The 25,776-nt window shown below is 34.2% G+C and overlaps 2 protein-coding genes across 2 annotated transcripts; both read left to right on the plus strand.

Annotated features, from left to right (window-relative positions):
* Positions 1-6,585: 6,585 nt before the first annotated feature.
* Positions 6,586-13,582, plus strand: LOC133851912 (potassium transporter 5-like). The gene is made up of 8 exons (XM_062288538.1): positions 6,586-6,771; positions 6,942-7,170; positions 8,042-8,290; positions 9,102-9,155; positions 10,686-10,946; positions 11,041-11,208; positions 11,497-11,751; positions 12,463-13,582. Exons 1-8 carry the CDS (start codon positions 6,610-6,612, stop codon positions 13,443-13,445), a joined length of 2,361 nt encoding a protein of 786 aa, XP_062144522.1. The 5' UTR covers positions 6,586-6,609; the 3' UTR covers positions 13,446-13,582.
* Positions 13,583-18,343: 4,761 nt separating this feature from the next.
* On the plus strand, positions 18,344-24,667 carry LOC133851541 (potassium transporter 5-like). The gene is made up of 8 exons (XM_062287981.1): positions 18,344-18,517; positions 18,640-18,856; positions 19,732-19,980; positions 20,219-20,269; positions 21,139-21,399; positions 21,683-21,850; positions 23,069-23,323; positions 23,721-24,667. Exons 1-8 carry the CDS (start codon positions 18,344-18,346, stop codon positions 24,665-24,667), a joined length of 2,322 nt encoding a protein of 773 aa, XP_062143965.1.
* The last annotated feature ends 1,109 nt before the right edge of the window (positions 24,668-25,776 follow it).

Consider the following 25,776-nt stretch of genomic DNA (forward strand, 5'->3'; position numbering starts at 1 on the left):
TAGAGATTTGATAACATTTTGTTGGGGCACTTTTTTGGATCGGGCCCGGCATGTTTATTTTAACGACACTTACTTGAGATGCCGTTAAATTCTCATCGTATGTAGAAAACATATGGTATTTGTGAATAATTCGCGACCTTTATTCAAAAAAGTCGAATATTAAGAATGAAGTGGGCTAATTATCAACATTAGTTTAAAAACGCTAAGAAATGTAACCAAAAAAAAAAAAAAATCATCTCATTTTTATTACCCGTCGCTACTCTCTCTCTCTCTCTCTCTCTCTCTCTCTCATAAAACACCATTTTTCGGCATTCTAGTCATTACAGATAGATTGCCATGTGAGGGCCGATACAAGCATCGATCGATCGATGAGTACAGTCAACTCAGTACTTGACCACCAATCGATCAATGTCGAACAATGATAGATCGGTATACTGTTTATTATTTGCAACCTCCGAAAAATCTCATTTTCAGACTCATAAGGTCTCTAGAGTTTCTAACACTTGAAAAATAACATCTTTTTTCACACCAAAATACTATTTAAAGCTTAAAGTTGGAGCCTCTTTACTTCCTAAGCCTAAAGTTCTCAACTTTACACTCTCACCTAAAACTTCTTTCATCAGTCCAAATTAACCTACAACTTACAAATCCTAAGGTTCGTCTTCAGTCTCATCTAACCCATTTAAAATGTAGCCCATCATAAAGTTAGGATTTTTCCATCAAAAGCCTAATTAAGCCTTTTTTTCATTTCTACACCTATAACTAAACATACACACACATTCTTGCATATATCCAACACACCCAATGAAAATAGCTAGGTGTGTGATACTCTCAAGGCTCACATATTTATGCACATTTTACATCATTACAAAGCTACTCCTAATGGGAATCGACTAATACTTCAATAGAGAAAGTGCAATAATGGATATAAAATATAACATAAAATCCTTCAATTATTGTCAAATCAATATAATATCTTATGTTTGTCCGGCACATGTGAATAATTGACTTTATTATAGTTTCTTGGGATAATCAGAGACCTATAAATATTAATTAATCAAAGGGGAAAATGAAACAGATCGTTTTTCCTTGGAACATGATTTTTCTGCCACTACAAAAAAATAAAAAATAAAAGAAAAAAAGAAAAGAAAAGAAAAAAAAGAGGACAATTATGGACAATTAGAAAAAAATCGTCCAAAAATGTATATTTGTAGACGGTTTTGATCAAACCGTTCATAAATGTACCGACGGTTTGACAAAAACAGTCCAGAAATGTAAATTTCCAGACGATTTTGAACAAACTGTCTATAAATTTATAGACATTTAGTAAAAACCGTCTGAAAATTCATAGGGTAGTCAATTTAAAACCTCCTACTAAGCCACAGATTGACATCCTCAGCCTTAGATTGAAGCACTATCGACGGCATAAACACATCTAAAGAAAATGATTCGGATTGCCAATATCAGCCTTCGACAGTGCTTCAATTAATGAGTTTTTCAATAAAACAAAATACTCCTATAAATTAAAAATAATAATAATAATTAATTATTATTTTTTTGAATAAAAAAATTGAAATTTTTTATTTAAAAAAATTAACTTTTTTTAAACGAAAATTTATAATTTCTTAAAAAAAAAAAGGAAATTTAATTTTTTCTTTTATTTTTTAAATTTAGCCACCCTTGGTTTTTAATTATGTATTTCTTTTTTAATTTTTTTTTACTAAGGGTATTTTCGTCATTAGAACGAACATTGACAATTTTTGATATTTTGGCGTAAAACATTGTCAAGTGGATGTTAGTTTGAGAGGGTATATAGACTTTACCTAATAAGGAATCCAATCTTAATTATGCACGCATCACCATTTTGTGTTGTTTTTCTTTTTTTTTAATATTTCGTTTGAGATTATCTCATTTCGTTGGATTGTTCTTTAATTTTAGGATTATTACTTATGCAGGCGATTGTCATTGGCTTTTCTGTGTACTTCTTAGACCCTGCAGGCTTAAGCCAATTTGAAGTGGAAAAGAAAAAAAAATTCTGCTGGCCTTTGGACAAGAGAGAATGGTTGGTTGGTTAGTCCTGCGTATACGTATATTCTTCATTGTTTTTCAAAAAATCCTACTGGCCTTTGCACAAGAGAGAATGGTTGGTTAATTGGTTAGTCCTGTGTATATTCTTCATTGACCCGAATTAATAAGTAGGATTCATATATAGAGTACTTTTAAATTGTGGATTTTTTTGTACCCATTACAAACTTTTTATAGTGGGATTTACTTCAGTTTACATGGATATGATGGAGATGGGGATAACCATCAAGTTCAAATTCCTTCTTGTTGATCTACAATCCGTCGGGCCTCAAGTTTTCATGTCAATATATATTCATTTCTTGTTATGGGAATTAATGAGCCTCTTCTATTAATGAAAAATATTGTTCTTACAAGAAGAAAATCTTATAGAACTTTTGTAGAGGATGATGTAGCTTATTTAATCAGACGAAATGTTTCCTCAAAACAGTGACCAAATAAAGATAATGTTTTTTGGTGCTTGATAAACTAATTATGTCTCGAATGACTTGCTTATCCTTGCTTAATTAGGTTATGAGCATTGGGCGCACAAAAAATTGTATAACAAGCTAGGTCTACCAACTCATTAAACTCCCCACTCATGGTTAACATTAGTGAATCTTATTAACGCATCTATCTCCCCAATATATAAGTAGTGAGGTCTAAAACGTGTAATATTAAATTAAAATAGCAGGTAAGTGATGAAACAGAGTTCGAACTTAGGACTTTAATTACTTTGATATATGCAATTATAAACAATCACTTGTCCCAAAAGTTTAAACTAATAAAAATGATGAATTTAATTACTTATGCAGGTGATTGTCATTGACTTTTCAATACACTCCTATGTGGGGTGCACTCTAACCTAGCTTGATACCATGCTCATTATTTATTTCTTAAAACTTTCTATAATCATATAAACTTAACATGTGTGGAGTGGTATTATTTCCTACATAAAACTTTCATTGTTTGAAAAAAATTAAATTCATACTTGAGCATATATATGTACCATACTTGAGCATACTTTCGTTAACATTTAAAATACTTTAAAAGCATTTAATTAAGTATAATAAATGCAACATAGAGATTTAATTTGATAAAACTTTGTTGGGACACTTTTTTGGATCGGGCCCAACATGTTTATTTTAACGGCACTTACTTGAGACACTGTTAAATTCTCATTGTATGTGGAAAACAAGAGGTATTTGAGAATAATTCGCGACATTTATTAAAAAAAGTCGAGTATTAAGAATGGAGTGGACTAATTATCGGCATTAGTTTAAAAACGCTAAGAAATGTAACTAAAAAAACCCTAAAACACCGTCTTATTTTCATTACCTGTCACTACTCTCTCTCTCTCTCTCTCTCTCTCTCTCGTAAAACATCGTTTTTTGGCATTCTGACCAATACAGATATATCGCCACGTGAGGGCCAATACAAGTATTGATTGATCGATGAGTTACTCGACCACCAATTGATCAATGTCGACAATGATAGATCTGTATACTGTTCATCATCTGCTACCTTCGAAAATCTCATTTTTAGACTCATAAGGTTTCTAGCGTTTCTAAGACTCAAAAAGGAACATATTTTTTTCACACAAAAACACTATTTAAAGGTTAAAGTTGGAGCCTCTTTAGTTCCTAAGCCTAAAGTTCTCAACTTTACACTCTCACCAAAAATTTCTTTAATCAGTCCAAATTAACCTACAACTTACAAAGCCTAAGGTTCGTCTTCGGTCTTATCTAGCCCATTTAAAATGTAGCCCATCATAAAATTAGGATTTTTCCAACAAAAGCCTAATTAAGCCTTTTTTAATTTCGATCTACACCCATAACTAAACATACACACACATACTAGCATATAGCCAACACATGCACCCAATGAAAAGAGCTAGGTGTGTGATACTCTCAAGGCTCAAATATTTATGCATATTTTACATCATTAGAAAGCTACTCCTAATGGGAATCGACTAATACTTCAATATTAGAGAAAGTGCAATAATGGATATAAAATATAACATAAAATCTTTCTGTTATTTTCAAATCAATACAATATCTTATGTTTGGCCGGCAAATGTGAATAATTGACTTTATTTTGGTTTCTTGAGATAATCAGAGACCTATAAATATTAATTAATCAAAGTGGAAAATGAAATAGAGCCTTTTTCCTTGGACTATGATTTTTCTTGACGGCAACGACGTCATGCGTGCAAAATGTTGAAGGATATATATATATATATATATATAGGAAACTAGTCCCTGTACAATTTTGCACAACCCAGTCACATTGGTGGGACCCACCCACTCACATGGGTTCCACCAATGTGAGTGGTTGTCCAGGGAGCTTTACCCATATATATATATATATATTTTGGAAGGACCCTTTAACATAATCACCTGTCAGTAAATAAAAAATTTGAACTTTTTTTGTGATCATAACAAGCTAGGGAGCTAGCATCAAGATACAACTAAATAGAGCCGATTTGTGTTAAGTATTATGTATAAACCACGCAAAGCATTACAATGTACGATCTAATCGCTTTCGTCTTTTCCGTTGCTTTTTGTCTATTAAACTTAAAAAATATCAAATCTTCCTCGTTGGTTTTGATAAGATTTTTAATTGGTAAAGAATTGCATTATTGTTGAGATTTTGTTTCTTTCAATCTCGTTATTGAATTAATGCTAAGCACCCCCACCAAAAATTAAAAACCAAAAACAAAAAGAATTAAAAAAATATTAATTTAATGATTAAATTCATTATTTTTTATCTGTTTAAGCTTTTAAAATAAACTGTGATTTAACAGATAACGTCAAGAAGTAAGGAATCGAATCTTATGCTAGCTGCACCAACATTTCGTTGGATTGTTCTTTAATTTTAGGATTATTACTTATGCAGGCGATTGTCATTGGCTTTTCTGTGCACTTCTTAGACCCAGCTGCAGGCTTAAACTAATTTGAAGTGGAAAAGAAAAAAAATCCTGCTGGCCTTTGCACAAGAGAGAATGGTTGGTTGATTAGTCCTGCATGTACGTATATTCTTCATTGTTTTTCAAAAAATCCCTGCTGGCCTTTCCATAAGAGAGAATGGTTGGTTGGTTAGTCCTGCGTATATTCTTCATTGAACCGAATTAATAAGTAGTTCTCATATAGTTCTTTTAAATATATTGTGGATTTTTATGTACCCATTACAAACTTTTTATAGTCGGATTTTCTTCAGTTTACATGAATATGATGGAGATGGCTGGGTAACCATCGATCAAGTTCAATTCCTTCGACTTATCGATCTACGATCCCTCCAGCCTCAAGTTTTCATGTCAATATATATTCGTTTCTTGTTATGGGAAGTAATGAGCCTCTTATATTAATGAAAAATATGGTTCTTACAAGAAGAAAATCTTATAGAACTTTTGTAAAGGATGATGTAGCTTATTTAATCAGAAGAAATGTTTCTTCAAAACATTGACCAAATAAAGATATGGTTTTTTCGTGTTTGATAAACTAATTAAGTCTCGAATGACTTATCCTTGCATGGTTAGTTAGGTTATGAGCATTGGCCCATTGGGTGCACAAAAAATTGTATAACAAGATAGGTCTACCAATTCATTAAACTCCCCACTCATGGTTAACATTACTGAATCATATTAACGTCATCTATCTCCCCAAAATATAAGTAGTGAGGTCTAACACATTTAATATTTAATTAAAATAAAAAATAAGTGATGAAACAGAGTTCGAATTTAGGACTTTAATTACTTTGATACAATTGTAAATAATTACTTGTTCCAAAAGTTTAAACTAATAAAAATGATAAATTTAATTATTTAATTAATATACTAACATGTTTTTAAGGATGATAATACTCTGAAAAATCACTTGATACTATAAAAAATGTTTGTGTGTGTGTGTTTTTGTTAATTTATTTTATTTTTATTTTAAAAGGATATTAGCTCAAGAAACTTGCAAATCGTGGAAAAATCTATTGTTAGAAACTTAGCTTGTGCAAAACTTAGCTTTCATCGAGTACTCAAAAATGTAGTTGATAATATAGTATAAGTACTAATGATATTTCTTTAAATCAACGAACTTGCTTTGCAACTAGCTGGTGAAAAGTTGATCACCTCGTGTTAGAGTTTGAAAAATTCAAGATTGCTTTGATTAATTAGACGCGGAAATCCAAAGAGAAAAGAGCTTTCATGTGAAGCACAAACGTCAAACGTGATTATTTCTAACCCAGCATGCATGCAGGATGCATGTGACATTAATTAACATGACTCGGTGGACATATCAATGTAATTTGTAGCATGTCATGCGAAAGCACCCAAAAGCAATCGTCCAGAGACGACGAACATACAGATAAGATCAATGCAAAAAAGATAAAAAGAATAATAATAATAATAATTAAAAGCAAACTTTTACGTAAAAGAAACCTTTTGGAATCCCGCGAACCTCGTTCGGGTTCAAAAACTTTGAGTATAAATATCCCTCGGACCTTGTACAAACCCTCTCTCTCTCTCTCTCATCCATAATTTCTGGGATTGTTATAGATATGTCTGATGATGTTGTAGAAGTGACCGGTAAAGTAAAAGAAGAAGTTTCTCAAGAGCTCCAAGAGAAGAAACTTTCATGGAAAAAGCTGCGTCGATATGACTCTTTGGACATCGAGTCCCGCAGCTTTCCTAGTTCTCATCAACATGGCCATGCCTCTAAGGTCTGCCCACATGACAATTTAGTAGTTAATATATATTAGAATTCCATTTTATTAGTTAGTATTATTATTGTGATTAATTAGCAATGTTTCTTGCATGGTAAGGGATCGAGCACTATATATAATAGATTTATACATGTACGTAGATTATTTTTTTTTTTTCTTTTGCTTAGGGTGTGGAATGGTCAGTGATCTTGCGCCTGGCATTCCAAAGCATTGGAGTGGTGTATGGAGACATTGGTACCTCGCCCTTGTACGTATATGCGAGCACCTTCTCCAGTGGTACTATCAAGCACAAAGACGACATCCTGGGTGTACTTTCTTTGATCTTCTATACCCTCACCTTAATTCCTCTCATCAAATATGTGTTGATTGTCTTGCGGGCCAATGATAATGGCGAGGGTATGATCCTTTTCCTTAATTTACTACAAAAAAATGGTTCTATTTCATATTAACGTTGGGTGCATGCTTAAATAAACACATTTACAGAAAACATAAATCATGATGTATGATTATTTGACTAGGAAATTCCGAACTAATTAATTAGGATTAGATCAATGGTCTTACTAGATAAGTTCACTTGGAAGCCGTCCAAGCTTTTGGTGGTCAAACTCAAAAATAGAGTGCACTGTAGTTAATCCACCTCGAAAATTACCCGGAGGTGATGTCAAAGGTTTTCAGCAGTTCCGATTGCAATAGAGCCGGAACCGGAAGAGGCATTTTCGACTCTGTCAAAGTCGGTGCCCACCCTTAAGTACTCTGGTCATATCTTTATAATCTTTGGATTTTATAGAATATTTCTATGAGGAAGTCTTTAAAATTCTAACTACAATTTTGAACTTACACCTTGTTAATTTCACCACCTAAACGGTTATCACTTGTGGAAATCTTTATAATTTTTTTTTAAAAAAAAAAAAAATCATTAAATTGCCTATAGTTATATGTTGAGATGGTAAAAACTATATATAGGATTTTGCATTATTCCTGAAGATTGGTATAAAAAGGTTTTAGGGTTGGACTTCTTCATCTCTATAAAATGTTTGTTATCTAGCTCCTTGCTTTTTTGCAAGGAGGGCAACCGGCTGTTGTTTATTCTTGTTTTGATTCTTTAATCTATTACAATTTTATCCAAAAAAATTACATAATTAACCATAATAACCTTCGTTTTATATGGGTGTGTACGTGACTTGGTTGTATGTAAATGTACAAAGGACACATAGGAGACCTAAGTGTGTCATTTCTCCTTAACAAATATAATTGAAATGAATTTCAGGAGGGACTTTTGCGATATACTCTCTCATATGCCGGTATGCGAATGTTAGTTTGGTCCCAAATCAACAGGCTGAGGACAGAAACGTGTCAAATTACAAGCTTGAGTTGCCAAACCGTCGTGTACAGAGGGCGTCGTGGCTCAAGTCTAGGCTGGAGAAGAGCATGTTTGCCAAGGTTTTCCTTTTGTTAGCCTCAATGCTTGGAACTTCGATGGTGATAGGAGACGGTGTGCTTACGCCTTGTATTTCAGGTTTAATTATACATTCCGTCGCTCTCCTTTTCTTCAAAACAGCATTGAAGCTTAAACACATGCAACAGGAAAACCACAAAACCAAACAGAGAAAACTAGGCTCTGTTTCAGACCCCCCAAAACAAAGCACAAAAACTAACCAACAAAACTAGCATCAAGCCAGTATATCAACAGTAACATTCCAGTTTTGACAAAGACTTTTATAAGATTTGCCCTGGAACGCACCTCCCAAAAAATAATCTTCAGGATTTGCTCCTCTGTTTTAGGCCGTAGCCATTATGTTTGATATCATTTCTAGCGCGCCATAGATTATACACAGTGGAGCTCAAAACTATTCTGCACAAAACATCACTCATTGCCTTCCAAATGCGAGAGCTAAAACTACACTAAAAAAGAGAGGTGGTCTTGGCTTTCTATACTACTCGTACAGAACAGGCACACAAGATATCACCCTTATGGCCTTATACCCCAACTTGGCCAAGCGATCCCCAGTAGAGAGACGATTACTCATAACTAGTCGTAGGATAAAAGCCTGTTTGGGGATAACTTACGAAAACCGAACAAGGGGCCACCAATCTGCCACAAGATTCTTTTTCCTGAGAGTATCCCAAGTATCAGAACTCACATACTAACCCCGGTTTGAAGCAGTCCAATTAGGCTTATCACATTTCTACTATATTTAGTGCTTCTTGTTGTTAATTTCTTAGACTTTGTTGCAACTAGATAGAATTTCGTCTTTTTTACTCTCTCTGTTTATTTCAATCTTGAATACAATTACAACTCTTCTCTCTTCCAATATTTGTGATGCCAGTTCTATCAGCTGTAGGAGGGATCAAGGAAAAAGCCCCATCAACGATGACAGAAGGTACCCATGCGGGACATCATAATGCTTCTAACTAGCTAGAAAAAAGACAAAACAAAAAAGAACGAATAGTCATTGTCATGCATACATATTTAAATATGTAAATTATGTGCATCTTACATTTACTATATACATGAAATATAAAATTCTTAACCCGCCGGCCTGCTGAGCTATCGAGAGACATACAGATTGAGTTTCATTGGTAATTAATTATCTATTTGAATCGCTGGAAATTCGGCAAATAATTTAAGAGACTCCATATGAGATTTATCCGTTCAAATAAATTTTGGGCAGTTTAGTCACCTACTCGGACAAGTGGGTCTCATATAGGGTCTCTTACAATATGTAATACTTCGGTCCTACATTGGGAAAATAGGAAATAGCCCATATAGAGTAATCAATGATTTATAAAGATGGTCTTGTATGAGTACTAAGTCTCACATTCCTTAGTTACTAGGTGAAACTGTGCCTTATTAGTGATTCTAGGGAATTGAAGCTCCAAATTGACTAATCGTTTTGAAGTAATAATGCAGTTGTAGCTAGTGCTTTTTCCTGAGTCGTTACAAATAATGTCAAAGCAAGCTATTGACCTTGGCCATGTGATACTAGAGTACATCATGACGTAGCCACACCCTTGACGATGACATTAGGAGTTTAAGGGGTGAGTTTATACCACCCCGATCTCACATTGAGAAAATGATCAGAACTAGCTCACATAGAGTGAATGGTTTATAAACAGAGTCATGAGTGCAAGTTTCACATTGTTTAGTCAAGTGGATGTGTGTGTGAAATAATTTTCTTTTTAGTTTAGTTTAGTTTTTATTATTTTTATTTTTATTATTATTTCTTATTTCTTATCCAATGTTAAATCGAAGACCTATGTATGCATTAAGAAAAAAATTTCGGATTCCTTAAAAAAAAAAAAAAAAGAGAGAGAGAGAGAGAGAGAGAAACAAACATTGCTGACAATTATTTGTTTGGTTAGAAGATGTTTTGTAGATTTTTTATTTTTATTTTGGTTTTAATTTTTTTTTAAAAAAAATATTAAGGACCTTTTAGTAAAAAAAGATTCTAAAATAGTCACATGTGGCGCACGTGACAATCTATTTATAGATATATATTTTTTGACGCCAATTGCTAACGGAATGACTTATATATTTGTAATCGATCTGGAAGTAGTTTCAGAGAGTTATATTATGTCATTTTTTAAAGTTTGGTGGTTTAAAAACAAGAGAACTATTAGTAGTTCAAGGGACTACAGTGTATTTTTCGATCTGTAACTTTATAACTAGAGCATTGGGTTAAAATTAAATTAAATTAAAGAAAAATAATCTACAGTGCATTCAATATTTCAACATCATGTGGAGATTGAACATTATCAATCTGTCATATGCTAATATATGGTCAGGTTACTACCGTTTTGTATCATTACCTTAAAATAGCAATAATGTTTTATATAAAGTAGTTTAGTGCATCATATTCAAATGCTTTAATGATATTTGAAATAAATATAGTTATTTTTGTTGTATACAGATAGGATCGTTTGGATATCAGCAGCAATATTGGTCCTCCTATTCATGGCTCAGAGATTTGGAACGGACAAAGTAGGATATAGTTTTGCTCCAATAATTTGCATTTGGTTTGTACTCATTGGTGGCATTGGCCTCTTCAATTTCATCAAATTTGATCCAAATGTTTATAAAGCTATAAATCCAAAGTACATCGTAGATTATTTTCAGAGGAACAAAAAAGATGCTTGGATTTCCCTTGGTGGCGTTGTCCTCGCCATAACAGGTTGCCATTTTCTTCTCTTTTCGCCAAAACCTGCAGGATTTTATGTTAATGAAATATATATATAATTATTATCACCTGTAATTAACATATGCAGGGACTGAGGCATTATTTGCTGATATTGGCCACTTCACGGTTCGGTCCATCCAAATAAGCATGTGTTGTGTGGCTTATCCGGCTCTCTTATTGGCGTACACTGGACAAGCTTCCTTCCTTCGCAAACACATGGATCTTGTCTCAGATACGTTTTTCAAGTCCACGCCAGGTTTACAAATAAATACATGTCATTGGCGCCGTTGTTTCCTAGAGAAATGTTACATGAACTTTTATGTGTTTATTCTCAAATTCACAATTCTTGACATGACAGTGAAATTTATCCAAAATTTAATGGTCATTTCTGCTATGTACATCCCACGTCAGAAAGTGTACACGTGCATTTGCGAATGCATATAGCATTTATCTTTCACTTATGATCTTTCGTCGCCTCTCGATCTCTAGATTTCTGAGTTTGATATAATGTACAAGTTTAAGCGGTTATATATGATATATGCAGGCTCTTTATTTTGGCCAATGTTTGTGGTGGCCGTATTGGCATCAATCATAGCAAGTCAAGCCATGATTTCTGGGACTTTCTCTGTAATCCAACAATCCCTTTCACTAGGGTGTTTCCCTCGGGTGAGAGTAGTGCATACATCGGCTAAGTATGAAGGACAAGTTTATGTACCTGAAGTCAATTACCTTCTTATGCTGGCTTGTGTGGTGGTCACTTTAAGTTTCAGGACAACTACTAAGATCGGCAATGCATATGGTAATCTGTAACTCCACCTCTTTTACCCTCATTTTTGTTCATTAGTCCCAGTCTCTCTATAAATATAGACAATTGTAATACGGTTTACATGTACATCTATTGATACAGTGCACAACATTAATGATGAATAATACAAAATCGAAAAAAGAAAGAACAAGAGAAAATTGAGACATAAATTTAGGTAGTTTAGCCATATGCCTACATTCATAGGAGTGTGGCTATATTTCACTATATAATTTATGGTTACAACATAACATACTTATAAGAAAATCCTAACTGTACAGATGTGCATTCATTATAACATAACATATGTTCACTTTGCTCCACTCCATTCACTCCTCTCGGACAATTGGCCACTATACTAGCTAGTATCTTATATTACTTTATGCCTGAAAAAATATAAGCTACTTGTTCCAAAAAAAATCAATATAAGATGTAGCACTAACGCGTCACCAGTTTCTCTCTTGTTTTCGCTAGCTCTTTTTCTTTCATTTTATGTTCCCTTCATATATTTCTACACATTTAAATCTGAATTATGCATACACAAGAGTTTTGCCGTTCGATCGATTTGCTAGTGATTAATCTAGATAATGAATGAATTATTGAGAGCTTTATTTCCTTTCCCTTGTGTTTTTAAAGATTCAAATGTAGCATAAAATATATAAGTTGGAACTAATGAGTTGTTTACTGCATATATATATATATATACAGGGATAGCGGTGGTTTTTGTCATGACTCTCACGTCGACCTTCCTAGTATTAGTCATGATAATGATATGGAAAACCCACATACTTCTCGTTATTTCATACATTCTCATTATCGGCAGTGTAGAGCTTCTCTATTTGAGTTCAACCCTCTACAAATTTAAGGAAGGAGGATATCTTCCCCTAGCCTTTGCAGTAGTCCTAATGGCTATAATGTATGTTTGGAACTATGTGTTCCGGGGAAAGTATTACTATGAGCTTGAGCACAAAATCTCTCCCAAGAAGCTAAAAGAAATAACGGCTGACACAAGCCTTTGTCGAATACCCGGGCTAGCCATGTTCTACTCAGAGCTTGTTCAGGGCATCCCACCAATCTTCAAGCACTATGTTGCGAACGTGCCTGCGTTGCACTCAGTCCTGGTGTTTGTCTCCATTAAATCACTGCCCGTAAGCAAGGTTCCGGTGGAAGAGCGTTTCCTTTTTCGTCAAGTAGAGCCTAAAGAGCTTAATGTGTTTCGCTGTGTTGTGAGATACGGATACACAGATGTGCATAAGGAGCAGGAGCCGTCCTTTGAGAAGATGTTGATAGAAAGACTCAAGAAGTTCATTAGAGATGATTTTCAAAGAATGCTGGATGGAGAAATACTTGATGATGGATTGGTAAACAGAGAGGATGGAGAAATACTTGATGATGGATTGGTAAACAGAGAGAATGAAGATGAGGATGTGAACCAAGCTGTGGAAAATAAGCGACAAGATCATCAGGCAGTGGAGAGAGAAATTGAGACAGTGGATAAGGCATGGCACGAAGGTATTGTTCACTTATTTGGTGAGACTGAAGTTGTCGCTGGCAAAGAATCTAGTATAGGCAAGAGAATTGTGATAGATTATGCTTACAATTTCTTGAAGAGAAATTTGAGGCAGAGTAACGAAGTGTTTGATATTCCTCGCAAGCGTATGCTGAAAGTGGGCATGACTTACGAGCTCTAAAGCATTAAAGTGAAAGTGGGTTAGACAGATAAATAGTAATACTTTTGTGCATTTGGGTGTTTGATTTTTTTGTATTATATTCTAGTTACTATATTCTATTATATATGTGAATACTGAAGAAAAACTAGTTTGATAAAGATGTTTGGGTCGATGATTTAGATATTTCAAATTATATTTGAAATATATGTTTGGGAGTGCAAAATAATGTATTTAGAATTCTGAAATGATGTTTGGGTGATAGTTATGAGAGTGTTTATTTATGGAAAACCATGGTATAAAATGATTAGAGTTATAATTAAAAATTAGTTTGGAACAATAATTAAAATAATTATTGATAAATATATGTAAAACGGAAATCAATTATCATATGTGTAACACAATACCGAATTGAAGGAAATGCCATCGATCAACCTTCCAACAACATATATATATATATATATTTCAGGCATTTCAGGCCATCGTTTAGTAGTTAATTATTATTATATTATTTTTGAGTTTTGTTTGGATAACCTGATGAAGGTGGGAAGTTAGAAAGAAAATACTAACAATCAAATAACCACCTAGTGGAATGAACTGCCTTCAACTACTCGGTTTTTGTTGGGGTTTTTTTTTTTTTTTTTTTGTATTTTTATATTAATTTGTATTTAGGGTTTAGCATGATTTAAAAAATTACATAAACCAACGTTTGAACTTCGTTACATAAGCCGCGTTAGTAGGCTTGTTTGGATGACCACCGTACGTCCATTCAGTGGTGACATTTGTTTTCCCCACCAAAATAGTGATATTCTGAAAACGGCACATACACTGATACACACACACAAGAACAAAAATATATATATATATATCAACAAAAAAAAAAAAAAAAAAAAAAAAAAAAAAAAAAAAAGGCCTTCTTAACATAGATTGGCAGACAGTCATCGGCATTAAAAATTACACAATTTGTGAACAGTATTGAAAACAAAACAGTTCAGATAGCAAATCCTACAAATATAATAAATATCACAATATTATATTTTGTGAAAGCAAATGAGATGAATAACAAAAAGTGGTACCACAGGCAATACGAACCAAATAACTTCATGCAAACATAAGCACCAACAAAAAGAATAACCCCAAGCAAAACATGGCGTAAATCACGGAACGACCATAGCATTGCATAATGCCCCCCACAATCGACGGCATGCCCGATGCGTGACTCTGAGCAAGTAAACGCACAATGTCGACCTCATGTATCGGTTTTGACATATTTTAAAGCAACTCATCTACTCAATAGAAACTTCCTGAATGATTCTGCAATGACACGTGATAGGAATATTATGTATATATTTCATCAAAATGAGTCTTTTTAAAAACATTGATAGTTTGAAGAATCAAAGTACAAGCGTAAGTTATTCGGAGACTATCAGTAAAATAACTAGTAATTTAAGAGATTAAATTATAATTTTTCCATCTATCAACAACAGTTGGATAAAAGATTGCTTATCCAAAATGGGTATTATCTTGTAAGCCCAACACATACGATGCAAAGGACCGTACCCCTAGGAAAATGAGAAAGCCACTGCATCGATCTTTCTTTGAACTGTGCATGTGGGAAGATGTTTGGTGTGGGAAACTTATATTTGCACATTTCGATTGACAGTCCAGATTGGAACGTGGACGCTAAATCCAACCAGTCTCTGCATCCAACGGTTCTTATTACAAAATGTACCAAAAAAAAAAAAAAAAAATTGTCGAGTAAATGGAACGTACACAACCACATTAGCCCAATAAGATCAAATTGGGATGAGATTTGACTATTTAAATTACTCATTAATAAATTATGAAATTCAAAAACCATCTAAACAAGTGCTTGAAATATAATATAATATAATATAGTATGAATTTTGGTGACCCCCGAAAATTTCTTTTCAAATTGTGAAGGAACTATTTGGCGAAGAACTATTTTCAAACCGATCTATAAAAATGTCATTTATTCTTTTGCATGTGAGAAACACATACTATTTAAAAAAAACATATGTTTTTCATATGCAAAAAGGAACACCAGGTATTTTTTTACGCCTAATTTGGAGAAAAACTCTGCTTACCAATTTTATAATTGATGTTCTTGTATGAAACTGTCTTTGAAAGCCCACATCTATTCTTAACTCATAAAACCTTCAATCTGAATGTGGTGTAAAACCACACTTTATGGCCTCCAATAAAAAGCTGACAAGTCAGCTAAAAACATCACATAGAATAGAAATGAAAACACAGGATCAAACAAGTGTGTTTGCCAACAGAGTTGAATCAGAATTCTTCCCTATTATTCTCTACTTTTTTCAAAAATAAATCATATTTTATTAAACTTTTTCAAATTTTCTTAAATTTTATCTCAAAAAGTCAAATCTAGAAATTCGCGTAATAAATTAAAATTAAATTCTATTTCAAAAAAATTAATTCCCAAAAAAATTAAAAAGAAAAAAAAGAAAAAAAAAAAGAAAAAGAAAGACCTTAAAAACCTTTTCTCCCATTTATTCTAACCCGCTGTATCTACAACCCAACGCCTCCTCCAACGAACGTTACAACCGGAATTTGCCAGAGGCCATTCCCAAAGCCACCATCTTTTGTGTTGCAATTCTTTGTAGGTTTGGTTGGTTCCTTAAAGCAGTGTGAGATTCTTGCAATTTTTTTCTGGATTCTTGAGACCTTGCTTAATTCAAAGTTTTGTTTTTACAATTTTTGTTGAATCGTTGATGTACTTAGTTCTTCTGGGATGGGGGATGGCAAAATTTCTTGTTATTGGTTTTTTTTTTTTTTTTTTTGGGAGGTCGATTTTGTTTGGACATGCATACCTTAGCATATAAGGAAGCTAATTTATGTTTGACATCAACTTCATCTAATTTATTTTGGGGTTCCTCTAAAAAGATCTTGTGTGTTATTACTAAAACAATAAAATGAGTTTTAAAGAGACCATGGCGGCATTTGGTGGGGGTGGTTTAGGCATTGGTTCAAGGGTTAGTATGAAGGAGAAAAGAGATCCATGGGAGGGTTTGGCTGAAAAAAATTGTTGTTTTCATCTATATTTTATGGGTTAAATATCTTAGAGGTACTTATGGTTATGCCCTAAATTCAATCGCTGCTTCGGTTTCAAAAAAGTGTTATAGGTTGTACCTCTCTTTAATGAATATTCCCAATTGGTACTTCCATCAGTCCTTTGTCCATTTTTTTAACGGACCTCCATGTTACCCACCTTAAAATGCCAACACCTATCCCGATTGTTTCGTGGCCACATATCACAGATGATAATTATGCTTTCAATGCCACATAAGATGAGAATAATAATAATAATAACCTCAAATATTTTTTTTTATTATTTTTTTGAAAAAAAAAATGATATATATATTTTTTTAACAAAAATATTGAGGTGGCCAACCACTCCCATTTTGGCCAAGAGAAATGATCCTTACACTCTTTTCTCACAACAGCCCCACAACAAGCTGACGTGGCTAGTAATATTTTATTATTTTTTTACAAAAAGAAAACAAAACAAAACAAAACAAAAAATAATAAAATATTACCAGTCACGTCAGCTTGTTGTGGGGCTGTTGTGAGAAATGAGTGTAGGAATCATTTCTCTTTGGCCAAGGGGTGGCTCGAGCCACTCCCTATGGCCAACCAGGGGGTGACCGAAACCACCCTCAAGTGCCTTTGAAGTGATTCGGCCACCCCTATTTGGACTGGGGGTGGGTTCAGCCACCCTAGACTAGCCGGTCTAGAGGTGGTTGAACCACGCCCTTGACCCTTAAGGGTGGTTCGATCACCCCCAAAAGGCCTTAAAAAAAAAAAAAAAAAAAAAAAAAAAAAAAAAAAAAAGAAAGAAAAGAAAAGAATGCTGGTTGAACCACCCCCAAGGGCCATGGGCTGGGTTTGGCTATCTCAAATGATCACAAAAGAAAAAAGAAAAAAGAAAAAAAAAAATATAGGGTTGGCCTATGGGGGTGGATCAGGGGCCATGGCCACCCTCAAATAGACAAAATAAAATAAAATAAAATATTATAGGGTTGGCCCTTGGGAGTGGTTCGGCCATCCCTTGGCCAAAATGGTGGTGGCCAGCCACTCCCATTATTTTTTTTTTAAAAATAAAAATAAAAATTGAGGTATTTTTTTTTATAATTATTTTTTCATCCTATGTGGCATTGAAATCATAAGTATCATTTGTGATTCGTAGCCATGTGGCAACTAAGACATGTCTCGACATTCTAAGGTAAGTGACGTTGAGGTCCCTTAACAAAATGGACGAAGGGTTGACGGAAAGATCAACTGGAACTATCCATTAAAGAAAGGTACTACCAGTGACACTTTTTGAAACACGGGCGACGATTGGATTTAGGGTCTAACCACAGGTTCATCTGAGCTATTTAATTAACTCACATTTTATATTGTGTGTTTAACTGATATGTCAAATTTTTATTAGAGGCTGTAAAAATGGTGTTTTACACCACGACCAGATAGAATGGGTCCCACACACTGGGACCCACCCTCATGTGAGGGGTTGTTGTGCAGTTATTGTATTAGTGTTGTAAATCTAACATTTTCCATATATAATTGAGAAAATAACTAATTAAGGCAACATATTGGTGAAAAACGACAGAAGCTCAAGTATCGTATACACCACATAAAAAAGGTCATACCCCCTACACTAATGGAAATGTTAACTTCTTGTCCGGAGAAACATCTGGTGGATATTCCTTAAACTGGCCTCTTAACATGCATTATACGATCGAGTCAAACGCTTGAAAGTATTTATAGATAAAGAGAAGGGAAATTAAACTTGTGAATTGTGATGATAATTTCTTTTTCAAGTAATTAATTAAGCGTGATCCTCTCATATGTAAAACCTCTTTTCCTGGCTGGAGTACATGACATCCCTTAACGAAATAAGGCCCAAGGACGAAGACATTCTTGAGTTGACTCCCGACATGGAAGAAGAGCTCAATGAGAAGGAAGTTTCAAGCCAAAAGTTGCGAGTATATGACTCGGACTTGGAAGAATCCGACAGCATTCCTGGTCGTCATAATGGCCATAACTCCAAGGTCTGCCACTGTAGTTCTTTCAAATATTGTGAAATTCTATAATAATAATAAAGATTATTAATTACTTGACATTTTGAATTTAATTTACAGGAAATTAACTCTTTTTGTAGGATGATCTTAAGTGGTCAGTGATCTTAAACCTAGCATTCCAAAGTATTGGAGTGGTGTATGGAGACATTGGCACATCCCCATTATACGTGTATGCGAGCACCTTCACCGATGGGATTAAGTCCAACGATGATATCTTGGGAGTACTTTCGTTGATCTACTATACCCTCACTTTCCTCCCTTTGATCAAGTACGTGTTCATTGTCTTACGGGCCAATGATAATGGCGAAGGTAAGATCCAAATGATTTTTGATCCTTCAAATATGAATTTAAAAACAATCAATTTTGATCCGTACGTGCATGTGATTGGATGAGTATGTAGTTTTCATTAGCCAATCTTTTAATTAATTATGAGCTGAGTAGTCTAATGATTCTTTACAAAATGGTATCAAGCAGGGTTTGTAAGCTACAACTCTCCATTCAATGAAAGGGTTCGTAACAAGACCTATATATGATGAACACGTGAGATGAACACCCTCTCATGATAACCTTACTCTTTTAAGATGAAATATCAGATGGTATGGAGATATACTCGATCTTAACAATTATGGGCACGTTTGGTATATAATAGTCATTTTTTTAAGAATAAGAATGCATATTACTAGAAATAGAAGAGGTTAGAATTAAATAATAATAATAATTCTTTTGTTTGGTATCAACACATGCTCTCATTGAAATTGAACAAAAATACCAAAATAAATTAACTCTCGAAGTTTTAGGGTTAGCCAGCTACCCTAATAGAACACCGGGGTGTAGGGGCGGAGCTAGCCCAAAAATAATAATAATAATAATAATAATAATTCTAAAAGAAAATAATAATTAAATTTTACCCTCAAACTTTATTTTTTTCAGTTTTGCCTCAATTTCTTTTTTCTTTTTTCTTTTTTTTTTTTAATTTTGCCCCCCAAATCCCAAATGGTGGCTCTGCCCCTGGCAGGGTGGCACAACAATATCAATAGCGGCACTAATGTGTTAATGAATTCCTATGTAGAACGGATGTGACATAGTAACCTTTATGTTAAACTTACAAGATAATGTTAAGGCAAAAAAGTAATGTCAATTCCATGCATGGGAAAATCACAGAATTCATATATATGATGTTTCAGGAGGGACATTTGCCTTATACTCTCTCGTATGCCGGTATGCCAAGGTGAGTTTGATCCCGAATCAACAGGCTGAGGACAGAAACGTGTCAAATTACAAGCTTGAGTTGCCAAACCGTCGTGTACAGAGGGCGTCGTGGCTCAAGTCTAGGCTGGAGAAGAGCAACTTTGCCAAGGCTTCCCTATTGTTCGCCTCAATTCTTGGGACTGCCATGGTGATCGGGGACGGCGTTCTCACTCCTTGTATCTCAGGTTTACACATTTACTTTCCATTTACTCATTCCTATCTTACAGCTTGTAATATTAGAGCTATCATCTGTGCATGTTGTGCTTATAATTATAGGTGTTCTTCCATTATATATATATATATATATGTGTGTGTGTGTGTGTGTGTGTGTGTGTGTGTTTGCCTTTATATTCTATCATTATTTATTTGACTTTTGAATTACAAAATTACAAGTCTTCCTTGTTCCATTTTCTGTGATGACAGTTTTATCGGCTGTGGGAGGATTGAAGGAAGCAACGTCTGCAATAACAGAAGGTAGCCTGTATATATAATTAAACTTGTATTGGCTAGGACACTATCACTTCTCGAAATATCCTCGCATTTCTTTCCTGTATGTCACATGGCAACGTTAAGATAACTATTATTGTCAGTTTCTACCATTTGTTGCCAAATATATTTCAAAAGTAGCAATAACGTGATGTATATAATGTAGACCAAATAGCGTTCAAATTTATGAAGAAATTTGGAGGAGACATCGGCGTCTGAACTATTTCTAAAACTTGTCCAAATGTGCTTTCTAGATGAGCTTCGGGGAGAATCCCCGAGAGCTTCGGTCGGAGTAGTGGTTGGTATGCATTCTAACAAGGGTCCAGGACTAAGATCAGCCCTAGACCCGAAGCATCCGGCCAGAATCGTGGTTCGATCCCACTCGACCGAGTACTTAATCCTGAGGCATCAGGTCAGATTCTCGGTTGGTTTCCATCCGACTAAGGATGGTTTTTAGCATGTTCAATATGGTTCCATCGCATTCATGTCCGAACAAGATTATGATTATGTGTTTTAATTTCCTGTATTACTAGGTTTAGGACCCAATTTTTTATATAAACCCAATAAAAACGGCTTAGACCGCAATTGAAGTGTTATTTTCATTAGTTTTAATTAAGAAATTCCAAGAGATCGATTGGGTTTTTTTGTTTTCCTATTTTCCTTCAATTTCTTAATTCTTCTTAGTTTTTTGTGATTCTTGTGTTTGTTTGAATTTTGAGATCCACCACATCCTGCTGCATCAATGTATTATAAGACTTGAGGCACAAAACTGCATGAAAAATGGTTTATTTACTAATAAATAGTTATTCATTCTACTATCTCTGTGTGTCTCTCACTTTTTTCTCTTTATCATACAGATAGGATTGTTTGGATATCAGTAGCCATCTTGGTCGTCTTATTCATTATTCAAAGATATGGGACTGATAAAGTGGGCTATTCTTTTTCTCCGATAATTTGCATTTGGTTCGCATTCATTGGTGGAATCGGCATCTACAATTTTTTCAAATTTGATCCAACTGTTGTTAAAGCCGTAAACCCAAAGTACATAATAGATTATTTTCGGAGGAACAAAAAAGGAGCTTGGATTTCGCTTGGTGGCATTGTTCTCTGTACAACAGGTTGCAATTTTTTATTCTCCTTATATAATATTGAGAAAACTTCACTTAACCTCTGTAAATTATAGCCGTTTTTACAATTACTCTTCTAAACTTTCAAAACTCTCAATTTAATGTATTCATCTTTTAATTTTTTTTTCAATTTCACCCCTTCGTTAGGAATTTTCGTTAAATTCTGTAAATATAGCCCTTTTCTTTTTATGGCTAACCTGGAAATCATGTTAATGAAGCATTATTACTTAATTATAAAGAAGCATAATTAGTACGTACTTGTAAAAATATGCAGGAAGTGAGGCACTATTTGCAGATCTTGGCCACTTTTCAGTTCGATCCATACAGATAAGCATGTGTTTCCTGACATACCCGGCCATCATATTGGCCTACACGGGACAAGCCTCCTTCCTCCGCAAGCACAATGATCTTGTTGCCGATGTCTTTTTCCGCTCCATACCAAGTAAGCAATATTGCTTGTCGATCAATTGCCATTCTTCTTCTCTCTTTTTGGTTTTGTTAGAAAAATAATGCAGCAAAATAAAAATATTTGGTACCTTTCTCACACCGAATTTAACGTCTAATTAGAGTTGTTCCGGCCACGTGCCATAGCTCTTGCATTTTCTACAATGGCAATACCCATAAAACCCGCAACCTAATTAATACCTCGATACACCCAAGAAAACCAGAAAAGAAAGACTTTTAGTTGTATTTTCTCATGTTGTTTGGCAACCTTTTTCCCACACACATGCACAAAGTCCACCACAAATGGCGTCATTGTTCTCCCTTCTTAGTCTTTTTTGGGAAGTATGAACAGTGATTCACTTCATAAATGTTAAAAATAAAAAATAAAAAAATTTGACATTCTCTTTGATCCCAAATTTTTATTTTTATTTTTCTCATTTCTCATTTCCTCTCCAAAAGAAACTTTGGTTGAGGTGAATGAAAATTTGAGAGGAAATTGTCTTATTTTTATTGAATGCATGTGACCATTTGGAAAAGATTTTTTTTAAAGAAAATATGACCGTTAGAAAGAGATAAATTTGAAAAAATATGACAGGTTCAAAAAAAAAAAAAATCAAATATGAATGTTAGGAAAAGAAAATTTTAGAAAAATATGATCGTTAGAAAAAGACAAATTTCAAATATATATCGAATGCTGGAGAAAGAATAAAGAAATCCTTCAAAAATAATATTTAAATGGAATAATTAAAGAGGATCCCTAATTTGTTGTGCCGGATATAGGTTTTTTTGAAAAAGTTGGTAGCTAAAATGAGAAAATGAAATTTTTTAGGTATTTAGGGTTTAGGTATTAGCTCAAGTGCACGCTGTGATAAAAAATTAAAAATAAAATAAAAAAAAATAAAAATACAACACATTTGCTGTAAATTTTAAAGGGTTTAGATTTAATTTAACTTTCTCTCTTTTTTTTTCATGAAAAACATAAAATTAAATAATGGCCATTAAAAAAATTACAGCATAAATGCTGTATTTTTTTCTTTACAGCACTACAACCAAATTCATTTTTTAGCTAAAATAGAGAGTAAATTTAGAAAGCCCAACGTGAATGCTCGTATGAGGGGCGCACTAACCCTTCAATGCGCCTCTAACTTACAGGTTTGGTGTTTGACATATATATATATATGGTCAACTTGTTAATGTGGTTATCAATGTTATGCAGAAACTTTGTATTGGCCGATGTTTGTAGTAGCTGTACTGGCTGCAATCATAGCAAGTCAAGCCATGATTTCTGGGACTTTCTCTATAATACAACAATCCCTCTCATTAGGGTGTTTCCCGCGAGTGAAAGTAGTGCATACATCGGCGAAATATGAAGGACAAGTGTACGTACCTGAAGTCAATTACCTTCTTATGCTAGCTTGCATAGCAGTCACTTTAGGTTTCAGAACCACTGCTCAGATTGGCAACGCCTACGGTAATCTGTAACTCCACTTTCTTTTAATATTAGCCTCTTTTAAATGTTAATTTTGAATTAATCCATGTTTCTAATAGATAAGTCCAATACATAAAATATTTAATTAAAACAAGAGGCGAATAATGGAGAAAAAGTTCGTTTTCCCCTTCCTATAATATGCTTAAGCTTTTGAGATAAGTGGTAGTTTAACATAGTATCAGAATCGAGGTTCTAAATTCGAATCTTGACTCCACATTTTACCTCTCATCCCAGTTTCACATTTCATGTATTAGGTCTTCCTTATTAAGAGTGTTGAGTTTGAGCCCACGTATATATGAAAGTAGTGTTAAAGTCTCACATAGCCTGAAGTACTACTATTAGTTTGAACTAATAAGTTGTTTACTGCATTTATATACAGGGATAGCGGTGGTTTTTGTAATGACCCTCACATCGACATTCCTAGTACTAATCATGATCATGATATGGAAATCCCACATGCTTCTCGTAATTCCCTACATTATAATTATTGGGGGCATAGAGCTTCTCTATTTAAGTTCAACCCTATACAAATTTACCCAAGGAGGATATCTTCCTCTAGCTTTTGCGGCATTCCTAATGAGTGTAATGTATATTTGGAACTATGTGTTCAGGAGAAAGTATTATTATGAGCTTGAACACAAAATCTCTCCACATAAGCTAAAGCAAATAACTGCCGACACAAGCTTTTGTCGAATACCTGGGCTAGCCATGTTCTATTCCGAGCTTGTTCAAGGCATCCCACCAATCTTCCAACACTATGTACAGAACGTGCCCGCATTGCACTCAGTCCTGGTTTTTGTCACCATTAAATCTCTCCCCATAAGCAAGGTTCCGGTCGAAGAGCGCTTCCTTTTTCGTAGATTAGATCGGAAAGAGCTTATCGTGTTTCGATGCGTTGTGAGATATGGATACACAGATGTGCGAAATAATCAGCATGAGCCCTTTGAGAAGATCTTGATAGAGAGATTGAAGGAGTATGTAAATGAAGAGCATTGGTTGACCCAAAGATTGCTCAATAATAGTGAGAATGATGGAAAGATTGAAGATGAGAATGAGAATGAGAATGTGAAGCAAGTTGAAGATAAAGTTGTGGGACAAGAGGCAGTTGAGAGAGAGATCGAGGCAGTGAACAAGGCATCTCACGCGCGTGTTGTTCACTTAATTGGTGAGACTGAAGTGGTGGCTGGCGCAGGTTCCAGTTTAGGCAAGAGAATTGTGATAGATTATGCTTACAATTTCATGAAGAGGAATTTGAGACAAAGTACTAACTTGTTTGATATTCCTCACAAGAGTATGCTAAAAGTGGGCATGATTTATGAGCTTTAAATAGTATTGTAGCGGTACGATTAATAGTCAAATAAGCTAGGACTGGGGGTGGCCTTTGTTGGGTGTTAGCCTCCAGGTTCCAAGGGTATCCCATGTGATGCTGTAATTTTTTGAGCTGGTTTATTCAATTTATTCCTATTTACCCAAAGAAAAAGAAATTAAAGTATTACGTAAAGTACGTATAGGGAGCCTTCATTGAGAATATAATTCCATTCAAGTCTTCAAGTCTCAACATTTGGGTGGTGCCAAATTTGATCTTTTGTTCAATCTCAAAGGAATTCTACTCTCTTTCAAACTTTTTCTTCTTCTTTTTGGTTAGACAGATAAAAATTTGAAATTTATTAGCTATGCAATTCCAACTAACAATATTATAACCATCGAGATTCCATTTTCCAAGTAGAGAATCTGAAGATCATGAAAGCTTCTCAAGAATAAGATCGATCATGGAAGCTAAGGATACAAGAGAAGTTAAATTAAGATGAACTTTAAGTACACTCAAGATATAAAGTGTATTTTAAAATACTGTGCAATCTCTTGAAGTTTATATATAATACAGCAGGTACACGACAGAACACAAGGTAGTCAAAACTATTTTTTTTTAAAAAGGATAGAGTTTTCTTTCAAATTAGGTTGGTAGAACTTTCACCAATTCATTGTATTAAAATGCCGTAAGTCCTTTTTGCATGTAGGAAGCACACTTTTTAAATAGCAATAATAAATTTGAAAAAAAAAATATTAACAAATAACATTTTTATAGATTGGATTAAAGAAAGTTTCTACAACCTAATTTGAAGAAATTTTTTGTCATTTCCTATACCATATTGTACACTTTTACTGCAAAAAGGACATGTAAAAGCACAAATATGCATGAGCCATCATTGCAACAGGCAAATTACCCCCGGCCAATACCCTATATATTTCGTGGGATTCAAGGCTAGACCTCATAAAAGTCTCTTTTAACACAAAAAGAGACTTTGTTAAACCATATATCGCTTAAGGATTTGGCAGATGCTGACATGCTGTTTTGTGTGCGAGACAAAAGGAATAAATATTGGCAGCCCATTGGCCAAAATAAAGAAGCTTCGAGGCCAATGGGGTGGCCTCCATTA

This window comes from Alnus glutinosa, chromosome 12 (assembly GCF_958979055.1).
Source record: "Alnus glutinosa chromosome 12, dhAlnGlut1.1, whole genome shotgun sequence".
NCBI lineage: Eukaryota > Viridiplantae > Streptophyta > Magnoliopsida > Fagales > Betulaceae > Alnus > Alnus glutinosa.

Coding starts and splice junctions, on each gene's coding strand:
- LOC133851541 (XM_062287981.1), top strand. CDS start 18,344: ATGACATCCCTTAACGAAATAAGGCCCAAGGACGAAGACATTCTTGAG. Junction 21,400..21,682: donor CATTGTTCTCTGTACAACAG/GTTGCAATTTTT, acceptor AAAAATATGCAG/GAAGTGAGGCACTATTTGCA. Junction 21,851..23,068: donor CTTTTTCCGCTCCATACCAA/GTAAGCAATATT, acceptor AATGTTATGCAG/AAACTTTGTATTGGCCGATG.
- LOC133851912 (XM_062288538.1), top strand. CDS start 6,610: ATGTCTGATGATGTTGTAGAAGTGACCGGTAAAGTAAAAGAAGAAGTT. Junction 7,171..8,041: donor GGCCAATGATAATGGCGAGG/GTATGATCCTTT, acceptor AATGAATTTCAG/GAGGGACTTTTGCGATATAC. Junction 11,209..11,496: donor GTTTTTCAAGTCCACGCCAG/GTTTACAAATAA, acceptor TGATATATGCAG/GCTCTTTATTTTGGCCAATG.